This window comes from Phacochoerus africanus, chromosome 6 (genome assembly GCF_016906955.1).
Source record: "Phacochoerus africanus isolate WHEZ1 chromosome 6, ROS_Pafr_v1, whole genome shotgun sequence".
Lineage (NCBI taxonomy): Eukaryota > Metazoa > Chordata > Mammalia > Artiodactyla > Suidae > Phacochoerus > Phacochoerus africanus.
The window spans coordinates 3,558,513-3,582,512 of NC_062549.1; the positions used below are offsets into that span (position 1 = coordinate 3,558,513).

Genomic DNA, 24,000 nt, shown 5'->3' on the forward strand with positions numbered 1-24,000 from the left:
ATCAAGACGGTGTGGTATAGGTACAAAAACAGACATAAGGATCAGTGGAACAGAATAGAGAGCCCAGAAATAAGCTAAGACCTCTATGGTCAGTTAATCTTCAACAAAGGAGGCAAGAATATGAAGTGAGAAAAAGACAGTCCCTTTAGCAAGTGATGCTGGGAAAACTGGACAGCTTCATGTAAATCAACAAAACTAGAACACACTCTCACGCCATGCACAAAAATGAACTCAAAGTGGCTTAAAGACTTAAACATAAAACGAGAAACCATAAAACTCCTAGCAGAGAACATAGGCAAAACATTCGCTGACATAAACTATACAAATATTTTCTTAGGTCAGTCTCCCAACAGAAATAAAAACAAACATAAACAAATGGGACCTAACCAAACTTACAAGCTTTTGCACAGCAGAGGAAACCATAAACAAAAGGAAAAGACAACCCACAGGATGGGAGAAAATAGTTGCAAACAATGCAGCTGACAAGGGCTTAACCTCCAAAATACACAAACAACTCATGCAACTCAACAACAGGAAAACAACCCGATCAGAAAAGGTGCAGAAGACCTAAATAGACATTTCTCCAAAGAAAACATGGATAGCCAGTAGGCACATGAAAAAAAATATTCAACATCACTAATTATCAGAGAAATGCAAATCAAAACTGCAATGAGGTATCGCTTCACACTGGACAGAAAGGCCATCATTAATAAGTCTACAGATAGCAAATGCTGGAGAGGGTACAGAGAAAAGGGAATCCTCTGACACTTTCAGTGGGAATGCGAATTTGTATAACCACTATGGAAAATAGTATGGAGGTTTCTCAGAAAACTAAATAAAAAATACTACCACATAATCCAGAAATTCCACTCCTGGGCATACATCCAGACAATACTCTCATTCAAAAAGATATATGCACCCCTATGTTCATAGCAGCACTATTCACAATTGCCAAGACACAGAAACAACATGTCCATCAACAGATGAATGGATAAAGAAGATGTGGTACATATATACAATGGAATACTACTCAGCCACAAAAAGAATGAACTAATGCCATTTGCAGCAACATGGATGCAACCATAGATTATCATACTAAGTGAAGTAAGTCAGAAAAAGAAAGACAAATACCATGTGATATCACTTATATGTGGAATCTAAAATATGGCACAAATGAACCTATCTACAAAATAGAAACAGACTCACAGACATAGAGAAGAGACTTGTGGTTGCCAAGAGGAAGGACGGATGGGTAGACTGGGAGTTTGTAAATGATTCCATTTAGAATGGATAAGCAATGAGGTCCTACCGTATAGCACAGGGAACTATATCCAGTCTCTTGGGACAGACCATGATGGAAGATAATATAAGAAAAGGAATGTGTATATATATATATATATGACCAGGTCACTTTTCTATACAGAAGAAATTGGCACAACATTGTAAATCAACTATACTTTAAAAAAATAATATAGGGATATTATCTTAGAATATATAGGTGGATCCAATATATTCACAAGGATCCTTAAAATGGAAAGAGGGGAACAAAAGAAAACCAGAAGAGAGGTGGCATCATGAGAAGAATCTAGCCCACTGTCACTGACTTTGAAGATGGAGGAAGGGGCTGTGAGCCAAGAAATACCTCAGCCTCCAACAGCTGGTAAAGACAAGGAAACAGATTCTGCTCAGAGATTTGTCCACAAGAACAACGCCCTGCTGACATCTTGACTTTTGCCCAGCGAGACTCATTTTGGACTCTGATTTCCATAACTGTAAGATAATCAATCTGCATTGTTCAAGCCCCCAAGTGTATACTAACTTGTTATGGAAACAATAGGAAACTAACACAGAACTCAGGAATAAATCTTTTCCTTAACATGCAAGACCATTACAGAGAAAGTTATAAATATTTATTCAGAGACATTAAAGTAGATCTAAATAAATGGTTGGAAGATTCTGTCTCATAAAGCTGTAAGTTCTCACTAAATTGATCTATAGATTCAATGCAACACCAATAAAAAATCTTAACTTTTTTGGGGGGGTGAAGCTTGGCAAGCTGATTCGGAAATTCACATATAAATGCAAAGGCCCCATAATAGCCAAAGTGTTCTCAAAGAAGAAGTCAAAATGCATTATAATGTTAAACAAGTAAACACTGTGGAATAGAAAAATGGGCCAATGGAAAGCCCAGAGACAGACCCATGCATATAGGGACGTATTATATACGAGGTACCATTCTCATGTGCCAGTAGGAAGAGGATAGATTTTCCTTAAATAGTTCCAAGAAAGTAAGTGAGTGGCCACAGGGAAAAAGAGGTATTGTCCCTACTACACACCATATATAAAAATCTATTCTGGTTGAGACCTAAATGTGAAAGGCAAAATATAAAATATTTGGAAGATATTCAAGACATCTTATGATCTTAGGGTAGAGATAGATATCCTAAATAAGACAAAAAGCACAAGCCATAAAAATGATAAATTTCACTATACTAAAATTAAGCACTTTTGTTCATCAAAAAATACCACAAAGAAGCTGGAAAGACAAGTCGCAAACTGGGAGAAATATGAAGAAAATCTCACACTGTAATGAGACTATTCAACCTGGAGATAATGTGTCACTTATGCTCACAATCCATAGAAAAGAGCAAGTTTCATGGCCTTCCCTTATTGCAAATGGGGCAAGTCTCTTCTAGGGAGGAGGGGGAATGAGCACCAGTAATTTCTACCACTCTCTGGGAGGGTGAACTGGTCATACTCTATGACCCTACAATTCTACTACCATGTACACAACGTAATGAATACACAGTGGCTTGTGCAACATGCATCGTGTGCCAGAGTGTTTGCAGCAGAATCGTTAATAGCAGGAAAAAGGTCACAATTCCACATTCCATAGTAAGAGTGGAATGTGGAAATCCCTTGAAGCACATTTGTATAGTGGAATGCTATACAATGCTGAATATGCAACAACTTGGGTACACCTCAAACATGTTAATGGAAGAAAGCAGGCAACAGAAAAGCACATGCAATACAATTCTAACTACGTGAGGTCCCCCAAACAAATCTGTGTATTTGTCAAGAATATATGCACAAATGGTTTTTTAAAAAGGACAGAGACAAACAAGGGAGTGACTGACATAAAACTTAGCATGGATTCCCTCTGGAGTAAGAAAAAGAATGGGGTTTGAGAGGGGAAACAGGGGGCTGGGACTCAGGTAATGTTCCATTTATTCACCAGGGCAGTGGAAACTTAGTTCTATGCCTTTCTCCAAAATTGAGATGTTCAATTCAGGCCCAAGTGACGAGAATTGTCAAAGACATGGCTTTTGGTTAAAAAAAGAAAGAAGGAAAGAAACCTCCTTTGGCATGGATTCAGCAAACCAATACAGAAATTCTTTCCTTCTTCCACCTTTAGAATTTAGTGTGCCATTTCAAACCTGCTGATTAGTCACAGTGTGTTCCTGGCAGACACCCAGGCCAGCTCCTCTGAAAGCGGGAGAAGGAGGAGCTCGCGTGTGGGAGCGTCTTCAGCACCATGGTCAGCGACCCACTGCTGGCCCTTCGGAGACCAGCTACACAGGGATTCCGAGAGTTGAAGTGCAGAGGTCTTCAAAGTTGTGGCCCGATCCACCAGCAGGCAGAGGGTGAAACAGAACCCAGGTCTCCCGATACCTAATCCAGTCTTTGTTCTGTTGATCCTGGTTTTGGCTGAACAAACTGGAACTCCTCTCGGAACCAGGAAGTCATCAGGAGACGTCCATGTATGGCTTCCACGTTTGCCATTGAAAGCTTGGGCTTTGCAGTCAGTCTCCGCAGGGTTGAGATTTGGAGTCTGCCTGCACCGCCTGAGTGCTCTCGGAAGCCACTGCACCTCTCCAAGACTCAGTGTCAATCATATCAACTCCCCACAGAGGTGCTGTGAGAATTCAATAGTTAGATCTTGTGCTCTGGTGCTCAGTGAAAACCAAGAAAACTCCCCTTGCCTCAGTGGACTGCAGATCAAAAAAAAAAAAAAAAAAAAAGGAACATTGAAAAGATGATGAAAAAAATTAGAGCCTGTTTTGGAAAAAAACCCCATAAAATTTTCATATAAATCTTGGTATTTGCTAACAGGTTTTTTGGTATTTTTAAATTTTATTGGCTTATAGGTGGCTTCCTATATTGTGTTAGTTTCAGGTGTACAGCAAAGGGAATCCGTTATACATATACACATATCCATTCCTTTTCAGATTCTTTTCCCATATAGGCTACCACAGGGCATTTAGTAGACTTCCCTGTGCTAAACAGTACGCCCCTGCTACCCACCTATTTATCCCCCACCCCACATTTCCCCTTTAGTAACCCCTTTAGTAAGGTTTTGAAATCTTTGAGTCTGTTTCTGTTTTGTAAACAAGTTCTTTTTATCATTCTTTATTAGAGTCCACATATTAGTGATCTCATATGATATTTGTCTTTCTCTGTCTGCCAACAGATAGTAAAACTTCCCTTGGATACCCTAGTCCTGTCCAGCCTGGGTCACTCGAGCCCCCTGATCATTGCCTAGTACGTCCTTACTTTGTCATGGAGAGACGCTTGGGGAAGAGGGGTGACAAACATCTCCAAGGTTCCTCAACCTCACACTGCTTTCCCACATTAACCTGGAAGGGTAGTGCATTATTCTCTTGATTAGTTGCTGGTATTTTATTTGGAAATTTGCACCTATCTTCATAAGTGCCATTGGCCTATAGTTCCTCTTATTTTGTATCATTTGTATTAAAGTTATTCTAGATGCACAGAATGAGTAAGGGAGTTTCCTTCCAGTCCTTTCTTATGGCCCCAAATAGTTTAAACAGTACTAAAATGATTAGTTCTTTAGAAATTAGATAAAACTCAGCTGTGAGCCTGTGATTCTGGTGTCTTTTCACTGATAGATCGCCAATCACCTTCTAATCTCCTCTATGGTAATTGGTCTATTAAAATTTTCCATTTTTTCTTAGGCTGATTTTAGTAATTTACTTTTACTAGGAAATCATCCATTTCCCTGAGGTTTTCAATTTGTTATCACAGAATTTCATATAATAGTCTCTCATAATTATTTTTATCTCCCCTGTATCTGTAGTTATATTGGTATGTCTGCCTTCTCACTCCTAATCTTGTCTAATTTTACTCTCTCTCTCACTGAGGCTTCATTCTGCATAATTGGACTCACGAGGGTTTTTTCTATTTTATTAGCCATTTCAAAGAACAAGCTTTTGCATTTACAATATTCTTTCCACTATTTAAATTTTTTTTCTATTTCATCAAGTTCCATTCTTATCTTTATGAATTCCCTTTTCTTGTTTCTTTTGTTGTTTTTCTTCCTAATTTCTTGAGACAAGTACTAAATATGATGTTTTGTTTAGTCTTTCCCCCTTCTAATGAAGGGATTTCAGGCTGTGTATTTCTAAACTGTTAACTTTACTCCATATGTTTTAACACGAAGCATTTTCTTTTTCTTTGTTTTCCAGATAGTACGTAATTTCTCCTTTGACTTTTCTCTTTGATCCAAGAGTTATAGAGGACTGTTTTAAATTTGCAAGTAAAGTATGTTTAGCTCCCCTTTTCTTATGTATTACTACTTGTTTGGGCTATGGCTGGAGCATGATGCCAGTGAAAATTTTGTTCCTTTGTTTTGAATTTGGTCATGTTGTCTTGATGGCCTATTATATACTGATTTTCATCAGTGGCCTCTGGGCACATGAAAATGTATTCATTATTTGAAAAAAAAATATATATGTATAGAACCATATATCATATATACATTCACACTGGTCACAGTATTCAATTCTGGTGGTTTTACCTCACTGTTTTTTAATTTCAAATATACATCAAAGCAGAGGGGTAATGTCTGCTATACATTCATCACCAAGATTCAATAACCATGTACATTTTGCCATGTTTCTTTTTTTTTTAACTGAGGTATGTAGAATTCAGCTATAGGCTTCATGGCATTTCATCCCTAGATACTTCAATTTGCCTCTTTACGAAAGGAGGATGCTTTCCTACATAACCATGATAGCATTATTTCACCTGAAAAAATAACAGTGATCTTCTGTTATCTTCTAAAACTACATCCATATTCAAATTTTCCACATTGTCCCTAAAATGACTTTAAAAGATCTGATTTGTTCAAACTATGATCCAGTCAATGGCCATGTAATAAATTCAATTGCTTCTTAATTTCTTTTTTCTTCCTTTTCTTTTTATGGCCACACTTGTGGCATATGGAAGTCCCCGGGCTAGGGGTCAAATTGGAGCTGTAGCTGCTGGCCTATACCACAGCCCCAGCTACACTGGATCCAAGCCACATCTGCAACCTACGCCACCGCTTATGGCAATATCAGATCCTTAGCCCACTGAGTGAGGCCAGGGATGAAACCCACATTCTCACAGACACTATGTTGTGTTCTTAACCCACTGAGCCACAACAGGAACTTCTGCTTCTTAATTTCTAACTGCTTAATTTCTAATACTCTTGTCCATTTCTCATAATAATCTGCTGTTGTCTCTCACAATAATTTTATAATTTATTTATTTATTTAGTCTTTTGTCTTTTCAGGGCCGCACCCGCAGCATATGGAGGTCCCTAGGCTAGGGTTCCAATCGGAGCTGTGGCCCCTGGCCTGTGACATAGCCACAGCAATGCCAGATCCAAGCCACGTCTGCAACATACATCACAGCTCGTGGCAATGCCAGATCCTTAACCCACTGAACGAGGCCAGGGATCAAACCCACCTCCTCATGGATGCTAGTTGGGTTCGTTAACCTCTGAGCCATGATGGGAACACCTTTAATTTTATTTTTATCAAGTTCTCTTTCCTAGTAAGTTTTGATTATATATTTAACTTTTTTTCAAAAAAAAATTGCAGGCCAATGATTGTCTAGCACTTCATAGTATAACATTCTAATTTATCACATAGAAGTAACCTTTTTGAGATTAATATCTGCCAGTCTTACTTTATTTTCATTCGCTTGATACGTGTAAATATTTTCTCAGCAATTTATTTTAAATATCTAGAATATTTTATTTCAAGTGCATTTCTAATAAACAGCTGATAATTGGCTTTCTTGCTTGCTTTTGCTTGTTGAACTCGACATGACAGTGTCTGTCCTTCAGTGGGAGAATTCAGTTCTTTCCATTTAAGGTGTGAACACATATGTTTAATGCGGTGCCTACAAGATTCTGGTCTTCATGATTTATTTTGCATCATTGCTTCTTCCTCATCTCTGATGGTTTGATCAAGTTACTGTTCCTTCCATTTTTCCCTTTGTTAATGCAGAAGTCCCTATGTATGCTCTTCTCTCGTGTACTGAATGTTTGTGTCTCCCCAAAATCATATGTTGAAGCTTTAACTCTCAGAGGAGCTGCTTGGAGACGGGGTCTCTACCGAAGTAATCAGGGTTACATGAGGTCGTAAGGCTGGGGCCCCCCTCCAGCAGGATTAGCGCCCTTATGCAAGACACCAGAGCTCTCGCCCTCTCTCCTGCTTGTCCTCCCAGGACTTGCCCAAAGAAGAAGCCGTGTGCACACACAGCAGGACAGCAGCCATGTGCAAGCCAAGAAATAAGACTTCAGAATGAAACCCAACTTGCAGACCCTTTGGTCTTGAACTTCCAGCCTCCAGAACTGTGAGAAAAAAATGTCTGCTGTGTAATCCCCTCGGACTGTGATATTTTGTTGTGATTGGCCAGCAGATAGACCCTAAGACCCCAAACACAGCACTGATGGCCACCTCCTCTACTCTCTTTGCCAAAACTCTCTACTCTGAAAATAGGATGCCAACATTCCACACAGTAAGATGTGCTATTTCCCCCCAGTTATTGCTCCTCAGTCCACTTCTAGACATCTCTTGCGTCTTCCTTTCCCATCCCTTTCGAAGATGAGATCCTTGCAAAGTTTATAATTCTCCAAAGTATAATTCTACCTCCAGCCGTAATTCTTGGTTAATGCTGAGCTATGGATTTAATAAATAGGCTATCATTAGAATTTTTCCTTTCAATATGGGCCTTCCATTTCAGGAACCCTTACTTAGCACTTAGAGGACACAGTCTGAGACAGGTCTATCCTTATTCATTTTGGTTTAATTTATTCACACATCAACATCTTCTGGCCTCCACTATGCCTTTCCCTTTTCATCTTTCTTCATTTGGGGGGCTCTGTTCCATCTCTTTTATTTTCAGGTGTGAATCTTCTCTCGAGTCTTTTCTTAACGTTAAGGGATGCAGGAGCTGAACACGATTTCAGGAAGTGCACTCCCAGGATCTCCCTATTGTGGGATCTCCCACAGGTGAGTGGGAACGTGGCTGGGGATAGGATGCTTGGGTGAAAGTCTTTGCTGGGTATGAGAGTGGACAGACACCCCAGGCTTGGTCATGTGGCCTGCTCTAGCCAACATGGTCAGTTCAGAAGTGATGGGGGATGTTTCTGGGCAGAAGCTTTCAGGACTGTGGTGAGATCTGTCAGAGATGCAACTCCATCACCTTTGCCCTCTCACCTGCTCCCATGCCCTTGACACTTAGGGGAGGTCTGACCTCAGCATCCGTGGACTTGAGGGATATTAATGTCAGTGTTTCCCAGGGCTAGACCCATTGCAGAAATGCTGCTAACTTCCCTGGGGAAAATCCTTAGGATTTTTTTCTTTCGTTTCTTTATATTTTCCTCTATATTTTAGATGTTATGCAAAATGTACTGTTTGTGATTAAGGATAAATAAAAAGGGTAATGATTAAAGGGTCAGTCATTCAGCCTGTCACCATGAAAGAGATCTTAGGCATCTGAGCAGAGGTGCTGGAGACCTGGGGGAACGGGGGACCCTTCTTGGTGCCATGGAAAGAATACCTTGTCCGCCAGGCCTGTCCTAGGTCACTGGAGGCCAGACAGCATCAGAAGCTGCAGTGGCTTCTCCCAACTCACCTTTGGAGCCCCGGCCCCCTGTGGACCTTGGAACTGAGCAGGAGATGCTCAGCGGTGGCCTCTGGGAGGCTGGGGACATAAGCTGCATGCAGCACAGCCCTTTCATGGTCATCAAAGTTGGAGTCATCATTGTTTTAATTGGCCACCCATTTCTTGGGGGCCTTTCTTCCTCCAGGTCAGAGAGCTCCCCAGGGGCCCTGCACCGTCCACGGTGGCAGATGGATGTGTCTTGGCTTCCTCCCCATGCAGTGCATGTGTGGACTTCTGTGGATGCACAAGTGAGACCTGTCTTCTTCCCACAGCCTGCCTGCAAGCACCTTCATGATCCAGCCCTGCTGCCCAGCCTCCTGGGGTCCTCAGAGTCCTGACCTCTGACCTCTGACCTCATCTTGTGCTACCTTCCCCTGGGCCTAAATCCCAGCCACATTTGCTTTCTGGCTCCTCCCTGAATAAGCCAAGATCTTCCTCTGACCCCAGGGCTTTTGCATCGCTGCTCCCTCTGCTTAGACACCCTTTCCCGAATGGCATTCAAGTCTCAGTTCAAGTGCCATCTCCACCAGGAAGCCATCCCTGACCACTCAGCCAAAATCCCCCTCTGCCCAGCACACGTTTCACTGTCCCGTGTTCCTCTTCCTGCAAAATCACCATCCCTGCTGGTTAACTGCTTTACTGTCTACTCTCTTGGCAGGACGCTGGGACAGCAGGGACCTTGCTACTGGCTCCCCAAAACCCCCTTGTGGGTGCCGGAGGCAAGGGCTGGATTGCTGAGCTGCGTAGACTCCCTGGAGACCCGCTGAGGGAACCAAGCCTGGGCTCAGGCAGCCTGGGAGGTGGATGGTGTCCCAGCTCTGCTGATGACAATGAATTCCCGTAAGTTCTGGACTCCCCTGGGCTGTGGTCTCCTTATTCTTCAAGTGAGGAAAAAGACCTAATTGCCGGCATCCTTTCTGGCCCCATGGGGAGAGAATGAGATGCTGGACAGGGCCCTACAAGGTGCAGATTCCCAGAGTGTACTGAACCTGCTCCAAGCTCACAGCACCCAGAGGGCGGGCCATGAGCCTTTTCCACGGCCTGGGGAGCAGCAGGCAAAGGACCCTCTGCCGGGAAGCTCTCCGGAGTCCCCCAGTCTAGGCTGGTCTGGGCTCCTGCAGTGCCCATGTGACCCATGGGTCTCTGTTCCCCAACCATCTTGGGCAACAACCCTCAGCATCTGCCTGGCACAAAAACCCCTGGTCTGGCAGGTGATGTTGGGGTAGAGGGCAGCTCAGAGGCCGAGAAAATCTCTCAGAAGCACCAGGCACTAGCAGAGTCCCCAGCGTTAATTCAACTCGGGATGTTTCCTGAGCCCTACTCTGCACTGGGGACACAGATAGATCAGGCAGGCCCTGTCCTTGGAAGCTAGACAGAGCTGGGGGTGGAGTAACAGTGCTGGGGACAAGGGTGTTTGCCAGGGGAGCCCACGGGCCAGGGAGGCTTCCTGGGGGAGGTGCCTGGGGATGAGGAGCAGAGGCCTCTGGGAGCCTCTGGAAACACCTGCCCTCTCTTCTGTCTGCCTGGGAGGTGACAGGCCCCTAATGAGACAAACGATACACCTGCGAGTCCCCGAAATAGCAGCAGTGTGTACAGGGACGCTGCGTCTTGCTGCGAAATCGCTGCCACCTCAGCTGCATTTGCAAAAATACCTTCTGCCACACAAAGGTGAAAATGGCAGAGGCGAGAACGAAGCTTCTGAAAAGGAAAAATATTTAAACACCTTCCGCAGGGATCTGTAAACTCTTGGCACAGGCACAGAGATGGCTCCATGTGACTGGGCTAAAGTTAGCTCCCACCCAGAGGGAGCTGGCCATGGAGTAGCGTCTCCACTGCGAGCAGGTGGCGGCTGGCACGGCTCCCCGGCCAGCGGGCAGCGAGGTGGAGCGGGGAGGGCAGTGTGTCCTCTGTGCGGGACGAGGACCCACACCACGTGCCCCCAGCATGGATGCCGGGCCTCCCTGAGCTTCGTCCATATGGATGGGGGTGGCTGGCTCTTCTGTCCTTCTCTGACCAACCGGGGGCGGGGGAGACACTGAGTGTCCCTCACTGGCCCACGGGCATCGCAGGTGGAAACAACAACCTTGGGATTTGGACCCTGGCCGCCTGATGTGGAAGCTGGGGCTGACTGAGCGCAATTTGGGGTCTGTCTGGGAGAACCCAGCCTGGGCGTGACGGAGAGCTGGGTCACATCCCATGTGCACGTTAGGGACAGGCTGCTTCGAGGGAGAGAGTCCCCGGCCCTGCCTTCACGTCCCAGCTTCGCCCCTTCCTTGCACTGGACAACCTCCGGGATTTCCTGTCCAATCACACCAACAACCGCAAGAGGTCTTCCCATCTCACGCCCAAGTTCAAGCTTCCCCGGCGTCCCACGGTTAGCACATTCTCAGGGAATTATTCTATTTTTAAGAGCAGATTTTTCTTTTTAACTTTTACTTATTTACATTATCATTATTATTAAGAAGGCAGAAGAGCTAGTTCAACAAATGTCCTCTCTCTATGGGTGTCTCTTTTGGGCATTGGCTGGTGAGGAGGTGACTGAGAGAAGGGCCACTGATGCCATTTCCCGGCCACCAGTATATCATTCGTGAATCCATTTCATTAATCTAGTCAGCAAATGCCCAGGAGCCTGTGCTCTGCCAATCCCTGGGTACCCAGACGCAGAGGCTGGGGACAGGATGCCCTCTGGCTGCTCAGGAGGCCCCACTGAGGCCGTGGACACGCTGCCCTCCCCTCTCCTCGCTTGGTTTTAAAAGAGCCTCCCATGGGTGTCGGCCCCGCCGTGCTGGCCTCCGTTAAAGAAACCACCCCCCCCCCCCACGGTGGACACAGGGTCCATGCACCTCCAACAGCCCCGCTTGGGAGCTGTCAGCCGTGAAACTGCTGCTGATGGCCCGACTGAATGGATCCGGGCAGCACTGGGCCTCCGTGGGGAACGCAACAGAGCTATTTATGGATCAGGTGTGGAGATGGCCAGTGGTTCGGGCTGCAGGAAGAAGCCTGAAATCCATTAATCACGTTTCCTCCGGTAGAGCAAGGGCATGCGTGTGCGCTTGGGGCGTCGGGGGCCGTCCTGGGCTTCAAGGAGGAGGCCTGGCCTGGCCTCTGCCTGCTCCCCTCATTCGCCAAGTGACCCCGAGTCCCAGAGGAGCTGGCTGGCTCTTCGTCTGCCAGATGAAGTTCCCACCCTAACTTGGGGACCGCCTGACTTGACTCAGCATGCTGACTATTCCTGCAGCGGTTTAGAGTGGGAGCCGGTCAGGGCTCTGGGCCCACGTGGCCACCGCTGGAGACCTCATCACACGTGGAGAACTTCGGGGCCCAGAAATCCCCCCAGTAAGACCCCTGAGGGCTTCACATCTCGGGGAGGAGCCCCACCCAGCTTGGGGCTGGTGACGGACACTCGGGGCAGCCAGAGGTCACAGGCTCTGACTGAGCCTCCACGAACTATGTCCCCCGCCCTGTACACGACGTTCTAGAGCCCCCTGGGCAGACTGAGCCAGGCCTGGCCGCAGGTTCCGTTTCCCATCATTGGCTCTGCCTCCTGTGTCTTGGAAGCCTTGGGCTGTTTTCCTGCCTCCCTCCCCTCTGGTCCTCCCCACATCAGCCCTGGGACTCGCCTTGGCATCTCTGGGTTTAATCATGGAGTCAGGGAAGCAACTTTCAGCCTCTCCTGTGTACCAGAGGCTGGGCTGACCCTCCCTCTTCCTTCTCAGCCTTCTTGCCATCACACTGGTCCAGCCCTGGTTGCCTGTGCCTGGAGAGAAGGACACAGCCCCGACTCCCCCCCCCCCAAAGACTCTGAAGTCACGGTCGCTGTCCTAAGCTTTGTGCCTCAGCTTCATCACCAGCCCAATGGGATGAAGACAGCCTCACAGTCATCACGGACGCTTGACGTCCAGCTCAGCAGGTGCTCAAGAAAGGCTCCCTTACTCAAGATCAGCACCCCAGGGTGCCATCCACCACCACTGTGATACCACTCTCTCCCTCAAGAACTTCTCATGGCTCCTTACGTCCTCTCATATTGGGTATAAACTCTTCTTTTCACCCCAGCTGGGGCCGGATTGGTGATGGCCTTGAAAGGAAACAGGTGAGCATTAAGCCCAGGATGAGACCTGTGTGTACCCCTGTGTTCAAGACTCTCAGGCTGCCGCAGATCCTGGCCAAAGACAGGGCTGGCATTGATTAGCAATGTCTGCCGTGGGTACAGGCCAAGAGAAGGCAGCCATACACCAACACTGGTGAGCTCACCCTTGGCCACACTCCCTTCCCATCTTTTTTTTTTTTTTTTTTTTGGCCCGTGCCCATGCATGTGGAAGTTTCCGGACCAAGGATTGAACCCACATCACAGCAGCAGCCCAAGCCACAGCACTGAAAAACGCCAGATCCTTAGCCTACTGTGCCACAAGGGAACTCCCACCTCTGATCTTTCTTCTCCTTCGCTGCATTGGACCCCCAGGAATATCAGAGGCTTAAACCTCAGGCCTTTGGGGGTCCTGGCGGGAAACTGCCTTTGCCATCTGCACAGCTTTTTTTTTTTTTTCTTTCCCTTTCCCTCCTGTATCCGCTTCTTCCTGCCTTCCTGTGAGAGATCTCACTTGGGGTGATGACCTTAGGCCCACTGGCCCGTGAACCCAGCTCTTCTCTTTAGTTCTCAGCAAGCATTTATTGTGCACCTATTTTGTGGCAGGTCCTTCATGACCAAGTTGAGGTGGGCATGGCCACTGCCCTCAAGGAGCTCACGGTCTGGCTGGGGAGATGTGACCAGCAGCAAAGGGGCCACAGGATGGAAGTATGTGCAGAGACACAGGAGCCTTGTCCAGCCTGGGCTCAGGAGAAGCTTCTGGAGGAGATGCTGCTGGAGCTGAATCTTGAAAGATGAGGCGACAAGGGCCTGAAGAGAACCAGGAAAGGTAGGTAGGCAGAGGGAACAGAGTGAACAAAGGCACAGTTGATGTGCTGAGGAAACGACGGGATTGGATGGCTGAGCGGGAGGCAGGAAGGAGGGAGGCAGGAGCCGAGGTGAGAGTAGGGGACCAGAGGTGGGATCTCAGGGCGGGAATACCAGAGGGTGGGCCTCGACTTGACCCAGGAGCTCCTGGAGGCTTTTCATTGTGGAAGTGCCAGGGTCAGCAAATTCAGAAGGCATCTCCGGCTGCAGGTGGGGAGAAGGGTGTTCCGCTGGAGGCAGGGGGACCTGTGAAGGGCTAGAGACCATTGCAACCTGAACTGGCAGAGGGCTTGTCTGTGTGGGGCCACAGGGGGACCCAGGCCTCCTGTGCCCAGCTCTCAGGGCTGGGTTAGGGGTTCCCAAAGAGCAGACCCAGGACCCAGTGCTGAGACCAATTCCATGCCCAAAGGCCGAGTCCACGATCACATGAATTTGGGGAACAGGAAGCCTGTTAGCAGATTAAGGCTCTGAGAAGCCCTAGGTCCTCCCCTGTTTAATCCAGTTTTCCCAAACTGTGTAACCACAGACTGCCCCTTCCCTGGTGACACACGTATTCACAGCCCAAAGAAGAGTCCGGGAAACTCTGGATGGGGCTGGATGCCTGGTGACAATGTGTTTCCTCTGTAACCTGCCACTGCTGGAGTCTAAAATGGAGACATGCCATCCGCTAGAAAAGTCACAGGCCATGAGGTCTCAGTGAGATCTGGGAAAGCTGGGACAGAAGGCAGGAGCCTGTGGTGCTGCCCCCGCAGCTCCGAGGAAGGGCCGACTCATCACGACTCCTCTCTGTGATTCTGAACCACTGGCCTTGGTGCCTCACTTTCTCCATCTGTAAAGTGAGGATGACGATTCTGCATCCTCTGCCTATTTCCAAAAATGCGGGCATTCATATCGCAAAGCATTAAATGCGCCCAGGAGTTGGGATGTTCTGGGAGCAGCAGACAATTCTGGCCCCTAGCTGGCAAACAGAATCTGCCTTGGACCAGAGAGGCCTATGGAGGCACCAGAACATCGGCCTGGGGAGCCTGGCCTGGAGCACTGTACCCACTGCCTTCCACCTCCCGCGGAATCCTTCACAGACACGGAGGGCTGATATGGAAGAAGCGCTGGGCTAGGACCGGGGTCCACTCTGACTCACTGCAGGGCCAGAATAAACGGTGGGCCTCCTTGGGTAAGAGAGGACAGTGCTTCTTGGCCCCAGCGGCTATGGACACGCCCACCGCGTGTAAAGAACCTGGCAAACAAGTAGGCAGAAGATGGAGTTACAAAATTGAGATGGTCTCAATTATCGAATAAGATACATCTCCTTTTACTAAAGAAGACACTGAGGTCCAGAGAGGCCCAGGGATGGATCACCGGAGGAGCACAAACAGGCTGCCAGCTCGTAGGCACCAGCAGCGCAACAGCGTGCATGCATTTGCTCCGTAGGGTGGCTCCTGGGTGCCCCGGGACGGCAGCCTCAGTACCTGCCTCCCTCCGTCCACTCTGGCTCCTCAAAGACGTCCTTTCCCAGGGCTCTCATTGGTTGAGAGGTAAGCCACGCCCAGCCAGTCACTGCGGGCGGGGCGGGTGGGGGGAAACCTGGCCCTGATTGGCCACCCCTGAGTTCTGAAACCCCTCTAGGCTGGACTGGAGTTGCTGCTCCCAGACCACAGGGGCAGAGAGAGAGGTGGTCTCTCCAGAGGCACTTTAAGCAGCCTAACCTCTTTCTGGACAGTTATGTGGCGGCAACGCCCACTGCTAGCTGAGCAACTGCCTTGGGGATGAATACAGGGGACACAGGGATGTCAAGACCCAGGCTCCGCTCCAAGGAGCTCACTTCCACTTGCAGGTCAAGTCCATGGAAGGAAATCATAGGCTGAGAAGAGTGTGGGTGTGGATGGACAGACCAGGAAGCCCTCCTCTTCCATCCCACCTCAGCCCCCCAGATCCCGCCAGAGACCCAGCTCCCTGGGCTCTTCTTGAGTCCAAAGGCGTCCTTGGGAGGGGAAGAAAAGGGAGAACCGGGCTGGGGAGTGGTCTGTAGCCATTCATGGCACCGTGAACTTGGGGTCCGAAGGCAGTTAGGTCCTTGAAGGAGCGCGAGACAGAAGCCAGGAGGAGGTTCACGTGCTAGTTCTCGGTTGGAACTGACTCGTGCCCCGTCCCCCCGGGCACGTGACTGTCTCCCGTTGGAAGTGTTCTCATCTGTAAAACAAGGGTTTGGACTACTTTATCTCCGAGGTCCCTTTCGGTTCGCACACAGAGCGGTTCGTTTTCCTGAAAGGTTGTATGTAAACGGAATAAAAGCGGCTCCCTGCAAAGCTTGGAGTCTGCGGGCGAGAGCACCCCATCCCCCGCTCCCGCACTGCCGGTAGGGACGGCGTGGACTTTCCGAGGAGGGCTTGGCTCTAAGCGTGGCGACCTGTGGGTCGGAGTCCAGTGCCCCCTGGTGGCGCCCAGGCTGGCAGGCGGCTTCCGGACGGCGGAGGCCCGACGGCTGTGACTCAGGGGTGGCGCCGCTGCAGGGCGGCGGGAGGCCCGAGTGGGGTTCCGTCGTGGGCTGAGCCACGGCGCAATTAATTACCAGCTGCTGGGAATCCTTGTCGCCTGCTCGCGGTGACTCACCGGGCGGCCAGGCTTATTCGCCGAGCGCGGGGGCCTTGGTATCCAAAATGAATTCTGGGAAGAGTGCCTACTCCGTGTGGGGCTCCCCGTCCTCGTGTTCAGGGGCGCCCTCTGACCCAGGGGATACCGGGCTACCCAGACATCCCGCACAGCGCCGGAACGGGCCCCCTTCCCCCGTGAGCCCAGGGCGAAAACGCCCGCACGTCCCCCAAATATGGAGGGCATCCCAGCCGGAGAGCCTCCGTGAGGCATAGGGTCCCCAGACTCCCTCGACCCTGAGTTCTGTGGACAGGAGCCCGAGCACGGCCCCAGGGGTGACCCAGAGGGATCAGAGCTCCGGAGCGATTTGCGCAAGAGTTGAGTCTGATTCCCTAGCCTACCCCTTGGAGCCGGGGTATAGCCTCGGCCCGTTTTTTTTTTTTTTTCTTTAAGACCGCCGCCGGGGGGCGCCCCTTTCCCCAAGTCTCAATCTAGTTCTTGGCTGGGATCCAAGAGAGGTCGCCTGACCAGGGAAGGGGAGCCCAAGGGTCTCCATGATTTCTGCCTGCCCACCTCGAGTTCCACTGCTCAAGAGGCAATTAAAGGGGCCGGTGGTCCAGGGAACCCCTCTCGACGACCTGGAGAGAGGTGAGGGAAAGAGGGCAAAGGAGGCTGAAATATGAAGGAGGTAAAGCGAGGGAGACCTCCTGTCTGGACTCGGGGAACAGCTGCGCTCCTGCCGAGCCTCGGGTTTCCTCTCCAGGTTGTTCCGGAGAGGCGCGGTCGCCGGGAGCAGGGGGTAGGGCCAGGGTTGAGGTCTGGGTGCACCCCACGCCCAGCCTCGGGGAACCAAGGAGTGCTTCTCGGAAAAAGCAACAGGGAGTGGACTGGGAACGCGGAATGCGGCGTCCTCCCCAGCGGCCGGACCCCAAGAGTGGCGGCTCCTGCCATCCTCCGTGCTCTCCTGGGGAACAGCTCAGATTGGTCGGTGCGGGGCCAACCCACCAGCGATGCTCCCCGGGTCCGACCCGGCCCTCAGGACCCCGCCACGCGAGGAGGTGGTGCCCCAGACCAGTGACACGCGCCCGCACCAGGTGGCTGACCCCAGGGGAGCCACGTGCGCCGCCGCGCTCCCGGGAGGCCACGGACCCTCCCCTCAGGCTCCCACTCTCCGCCAGCTCTTTCCTCTCCTTAAGCTGCTTGTCAGCCTTCTCCGGCTGCATCCCGTTTCCTCTTCCAACCCCGGGTCCCTCAAACTCTCCGCCTCTCCTGGATGCATGTGCTCTCGGGGAGCTGGGCTAGAATGGCCCGACCAGCCTTATTTATCCTCCCATCCCCCGCCGCAACCTGCTGATGGCTCCGCCCCCCACCCCCACTCGGGCGACACCCAGTCCTCTGCCCGCCTCCGCCCCTTCCCCGGCGGCACCGGCCGCCCCTCCCGGGCTCCCTTCGCGTGAGCCCTGCGCCGCGCTCGGTCTGCAGCGGGAGCCGCCGCGGCTGCCTCGCCAGCTGGCTGGGGACCAGGCGGGAGGTGGCGCGCCCGGGAGGCTGCGGGAGCGAGGGAGGGAGGAAGGGAGGCCGGGCCTCGGCGTAGCTCGGCCCCCGCCCCCCCGTGGCCCTCCCGCTGGAGCTGGGCTGCCGCGCGCGCGCGCGCGCGCGCACACACACATACACACGCGCGCGCATACACACAGACACACACAGACACACATACACGGGCACACATACGCGCACATACACACGCACACACACTCGGGCTCCCTTCGGCGCGCGCGCACGCACGCAGCGCTTCGGGCAGACCAGCGCTGCGGCCGCCTCCCCGGACGCCGGAGGACCCCGACCCCGGCGCGGCTCATGCGCCCGCGCCCACCCCGCAACTCCACGAGGCCCGCGGGACCCCTCCCGCCGCCGCCGCCACCGCGCCCGCCGCCCCCGGAGGAGCGGACTGGCCGACCGCCGCCGCGCCGTCCCCCGGCCGCCCCCGAGGCCGCTCTGCCGCGGGCCCTGCCGCCCGGGGGCCGCGCCCTGCTCCCGCGCCTCGGGGGCTGAGGCGAGCAAACTTCGCGGACCGGCCGACGTCTGGCAGGGACCCCGCCGCGTGCCGGCGCGCCCGGGTGGACACAGGGCGCTCGGACCTTCGGGCATCCGGCCGCCCCGCCCGCTGCACCTGCTCGGCCCCTTCCCCGCTCACTGGGGACTCCGGAGACGCTACCACTTCGCAAACTTTTTGACCCCCCCCCTCGAGGGGAGGAGCGGAGGGGAAAAAGGGGAAGGAGGTCCCGCGGGGCGCGCGCAGATCTGCGGGCTCCGAGCTGGGCGCCGCCTCCTCGGAGCCGGACCCGGAGGGGCGCGGGCCCGGGCGGCCGCGCTTCGGCTCCCGCTCCCGCCCCTGCTTTTCCGGCGGGAGCGGGGGGCGGGGTGCGGAGGGCAGCGAGGCCCGCGCGGTGCCCGGCGGGGCCGCCGTGCATGGCCCTGCGCAGTGGGGCGGGCTGCTTCGGCCGGGTCTGGCGCAGGGTGTCGGGGCTCCCGGACGCCTGGCCCCGGCGCTCGAGCAGCCTCCTGTGCCTGTCTGCCTTCTCGCCCGAGCCCGGGCCCGCGCCGCCCCTGCCCCGCCAGCCACCTCGCGGTGGCCGCGGCTGTGGCGGCCCCGGCGGAGGGGGGCCCCCCCAGCCTCCCCGCCCCCCGCCTCCCCGCTGCTGCTGCTGCTGCTGCTGCTGCTGCTGCCGCCGCCGCTTACAACTTGGAGGCGGCGGCGGCGGCGGCGGAGGAGGCGGCGGCGGCCGCCCGGCGCTGCAGTGGGACGCGCGCGGCTGCGAGCCTGCGGGACATGCCCCCCGCGCCGGCTCCTTGCTGGCGGCCATGAAGAGGCAGAACGTGCGGACTCTGTCCCTCATCGTCTGCACCTTCACGTACCTGCTGGTGGGCGCCGCCGTCTTCGACGCCCTCGAGTCGGACCACGAGATGCGCGAGGAGGAGAAACTCAAAGCCGAGGAGATCCGGATCAAGGGCAAGTACAACATCAGCAGCGAGGACTACCGGCAGCTGGAGCTGGTGATCCTGCAGTCGGAGCCGCACCGCGCCGGCGTCCAGTGGAAATTCGCCGGCTCCTTCTACTTTGCCATCACGGTCATCACCACCATAGGTAAGCTCTGGGCGCGCCGCCGCCCGGCTCCCCGCGTCCCGGGAGGAGTCCGGGGAGGCGGCTGAGCGCCCTGCGCAGGGCTGGGTGCGGGGCGCAGAGGGTTAAACGCAGCCTGTCGCCGGGGCCCCTCCCGCAGCGCCCCCTCCTCTCTCAGGAGCCCTCGCCTCTCCCGCGCCTCCGCACCGTCTCACCCCTCTCGAACCCCACCCGGTGCTCTCCTTGGCGCCGGTGTCTGGGCCGGGCGTGCTAGCCCGAGCGAGCGTGCCGGAGCCTGGAGGGCGGAGGCGCCACTTTTGCGAAGAGAGTGGAGCGCTAAGAATAATCCCATAGCAGACACCCACCCACCCACCGCCCCGGCGCGGGCTGGGCTGCGCGGGGTTCCAAGCCTTACACTTACTACCTCTCCGGGACTTGGAGAGGGCTGGCCTGGCACCCGCCGCACGGAAACCGACTCAGGTTGCAGGGAACTGCTCTTGGAGCGTGGGAGGCGCTGACCCTCGCCAGCCTCCAGCTTTCTCCGAGCGGAGCCCAGATTTCAGCTCTCCTCCTTCCTGGCGTCTCTTCTTCCACTGCTGGAGCCTGGTCGTGCCAGGCCCCTGGGAGGGGAGAGTTTGCTCTTTGGTGATTGGGGATGGGGGGTGGTGGCAGCTGGGGGGTGGGGGGTGGAGGAGGACCAGCCCACCCCTAGGCTGTGACAGTGGGTAAGGCAAGTGTGCTTACTGCCCAGAAGCCGGGAAGTTCAGCCCTCCCCCCTCCTCCAGAGGGTCCAGTTGGTCCCACCCTGGGGATTCCTTTGGGTCCTGAGCTCCAAGGCGCGGCCCACAAGGCAGTCTCTCCTGGGTACCCAGGGCAGGACCCCCGCTGAGGCCAGGGGGCTCAGAGAACTTGTGGCCATCACACTTTGAGACCTGCGGGAACTCGAGCAGGTCACTTCATCCGGTGGATGTGCAATGCCCTCCCCATGGGCAGGAGGCAGGGTTGTGTATCTGTGGTTTGCAACTTTTCCCAGCGAGGCGCCCGGCCTCTCCCTGGCCACCTCCTTGGACCTGTCAGGGCCACCGTGTTGGCCCGGGGCCATCTCTCCTTGGCTCCCCTCCCGTCTTCGATGCCCCTTTCCCCGGGAAGGAGGCCTCCTCTTCCCATCCTTCTCTGCATCCGTGCTTCCTGACTTCCCTGGACCTCCTCCTCTCATGTTCCCCTTGATATTTTTCTTTCTCTGGAAAGCTCTGCATGCTGAAAAAACAGGATTTCTCAGTGCCATATGCAACAGGAAGCGCCAGCACAGGACGGCTTGTCTCTCCTTCTTGGTTGAAAAGACTTTTTAGAGAGTCATCTTGTTTGAAATGTTTAATTCATTGGTGTAGGTTTTTATGTTTTCGGAAGGAAACGGTCCTTCTGCTGTCTGCGTAACCAGCTCTGCTCCCTCTTGCCACGTGCCCTTGGTCCAGCGGCCAGAACACAGCAAAGTCCTTCCTTTCCCCCCGTGTGCTTCCAGCTCCTGAAGGGGTCAGCGGTCACGACCGTCCTTTCTGCCTTTAAACTTCCAGCGTGAGCCGTGGTCGTCACACAGATGCGCAGGGCGGCCATCCTGCCAGGCCGGGGCCTGCTTGCTGGAAAGCCGGAGAGCAAGAAATATGCCCGTAAACCTGACCACCCCTGGGGAGGGGAGGAGCTCATGGTTCCCTGAAGTGCCTTGAGTGATGTCCCCCAACCCAAACAGATGAAACCTGCCAGCCTGCAGGCTTCCAGTAGTGAAATGAGCAAGGAAACGCTTGGCTGGTCCACGAGTGACAACATCGAGGAGTGGGCTGGGGATAAAATCAAACCCAGAGATTTCCCGTTTACCTGATAAAGTCCCTATTGATTGTGTGTATTGATTCTGATTGGCAATTCTGGGCATTTGCTTCTAGAGGTTAAGACTCCAAAGAGAAGGGGTCAAGGCACGGTGGCCGCGTGGAGAGTGTGATCTTAGCCAGAAGTCCTGCAGGTGGGACTCCAGTCTGCACAGGAGCAGAGGGGCAGCTGGGGACCGTGCTGACTCTTCTCCACTTCCTTTGTTGACTGTCCAACTGATGTTCCAGAAAGAAAGGCTGGAGTGTACATGTAGGGGTAGAGAGAAAAATGGTCCTTCCTCAGCCACCCTGCCGTGGAAAGATGCTGAGCCTGGAGCCTGCCGACTGGGCTGGGCCTGAGTCCAGTCAGACTGGAAGGCCATGGGGTCCTTTCCTGACTCCCAGCCTCAGTTTCCCCACCTGTCGAAGGGGTGTGGCACAGTCACCACCCGCCAGGGGGACTCTGAAGGGCCAGCGGGATGCCTCGTGCTGCCTGGTAGAGGACTGTCTCCCCTTAGTAGCTGTGAATCCACCATTTTTGACCTCGGCCGAGCCTCAGACTCTCTGCCCTAAGAAGCTGCTTAGCTCTGAAGAGCCCAGGTTTACAGGAAACAAAGCACCTTTCTAGTTAATTCTGTTTGTTTTCTTCTTTTTTAATATAAATGCAAATTAAGATGCTCCTAGGCCTAGAACCAAACCCAGCCCCAAGCCAGGCCCTCCAAGGACCTGTCTTCTGTTGGACAATGATGTTAATGAGTCCAGGGCATGTTCCCGGGCCTTCTTCTTTTCAGTCTAACCTTGAGCGAGTTCTTGAGCGGGCTTCAACTTTAGCCTCCAGGCTCTGAGGTGGGCAGGAAGCACAGGCACTCAGCCTCTGCTGATGAGCGCTGCCCCCCGGATGCGGTTCTTAGCTCAGTCTGTGAAATGGATTTTAAGAACATCTGTAATTACCACTTTGTGTTGGACCTGGGGCTGCATCTTTGTCAGAGGCCCTGGGAGGGGCTTCACGCTGGATGCCACCCACCTCTCCCGGGAGCCCCGGCCACAGCCCCCTTTGTCCTAAGGCGGGAAGAGCCCAGGTCCGCGGGCTCCACGAGGGCAGGTTCGCTTCCCTGGGTTAGGCGGCTCTGGGTGCTGTCCGTCCCCTCTTGCTGCTCCTGATGCCTGTGCCACTTGTAGCTGCTGCCCGGGAGATGACAGCGTCGCATTCTAAATTTGGCAAGCCCTAGACCTTGGGAACTCTCTCTCCACTGCGTTCAAGACGAGAACTCCTTCCTTCTGCGTGCCCTACTGTGCTTGTCTGATGAGCAGCGTGGTTGGAAACCCTCCTGCCCCCCGCCCCCCAAGCTCTCGGTAGGAATGGTGGGGGGCTCAGGCATGGGGCCAGGGCCTGGACCGGGCTGTCGAGTGCCCGGTCTGAATGTCTCTGCTGGGGCTACGGCCTGGTGGTCGAAGGAGCCCCCCGTAAAGCGATAATCTTCCTACAGGAGATGCTTTAGACTGTGCCCCACAGTCAGGGACCCCCCCCCCCATAACCACAGCGAGAACCTCCAGACACTTCTTTCTTGACTCTGACATCCGTCTTCCAAAGTGTTAGCACCTTCGGGGTCATTAAAGAAGCTGTGCTTAGAATTCAGTTCTCATTTGGAGGATCTAAGAGGACATTTGAAAGCCAGTCCTCACGGGGAAGGAGGGCAAGAAGGGACATGGGTGTGTATTTGTGCTGCTGTTTCAAGGAGGGGCAGGGTGGCATCGGGCCCGTCTGAAGGTGGGGTGGCTGCTGCAGGGACCGGGGTGACTGGCTCTGGAGCCGGGGTCGCTGGCTGGGGGTGGGGCACACTCCGAGAAGGTTCGGTGGTTCCTGCCATTTCCTTGATTCGTGGTTCACCCCCTGCCCCCACCGCCCGCTTGAAACCAGACTGCCGTGGGACACCCCCCTTTTCTCGCTCACACTCGGGGCCTTGGGCAGAGTTCTCACCGAGCGGAAAGCATTTCTTGCACGCCTGGGCACAGTTTTGGATTCATGGGTTTACAGTCTTGGTGTGAGCCTGTCCCTTCCTCACCCGTGCTGCCTCTGAGGCTCTGGGGACCGTCTAGATGACAAGATAAGGCCTGGCCTTGAGGCTGGAGGGGGCTGGCAACCCAAACAGTTGGGTACAGTCCAGCGTGCACGCAGGGACAGCTAGGCTTGGTTAACCCTTCCTGTGCCGCCAGCAGGCTGCCCAGAGGTCCCGTTGGCCTCTGCCCCCCGGGGCGGCACAGCCTCCACACTCCCCCCCACCCCAGCTGTGCCCTGCCCTCCCCGCCTCCCTCAGCTCCAGCACTGGCCAGGCCGTCAGGATCTTCTTACTTCAGCCTCCAAGTATGGATTCCACTCAGGAGCCAGGGATGGCCCGGTGGAATATTCCATCTGTGCCTTTCTGCTTTTCCCTGGTTAGGAGGCCTGCTCAGCCAGACCCAGGGGAGGGCCCTGCCCACCCAGCACTTGTGGAGGGGACCTGAGGGCTGGGGTCTCCTTGTGACTTCCA

The 24,000-nt window shown here is 53.3% G+C and overlaps 1 protein-coding gene across 1 annotated transcript in view; it reads left to right on the top strand.

Moving 5' to 3' along the window:
- The first annotated feature begins 19,235 nt into the window (after positions 1-19,235).
- KCNK9 (potassium two pore domain channel subfamily K member 9) overlaps positions 19,236-24,000 on the top strand; it is a 78,756-nt gene continuing 73,991 nt past the window's right edge. The window contains exon 1 of the mRNA XM_047782906.1: positions 19,236-19,640. Coding sequence (XP_047638862.1) covers positions 19,358-19,640 — 283 coding nt within the window. The 5' untranslated portion in view covers positions 19,236-19,357. The remainder of the gene's footprint in view (positions 19,641-24,000) is intronic.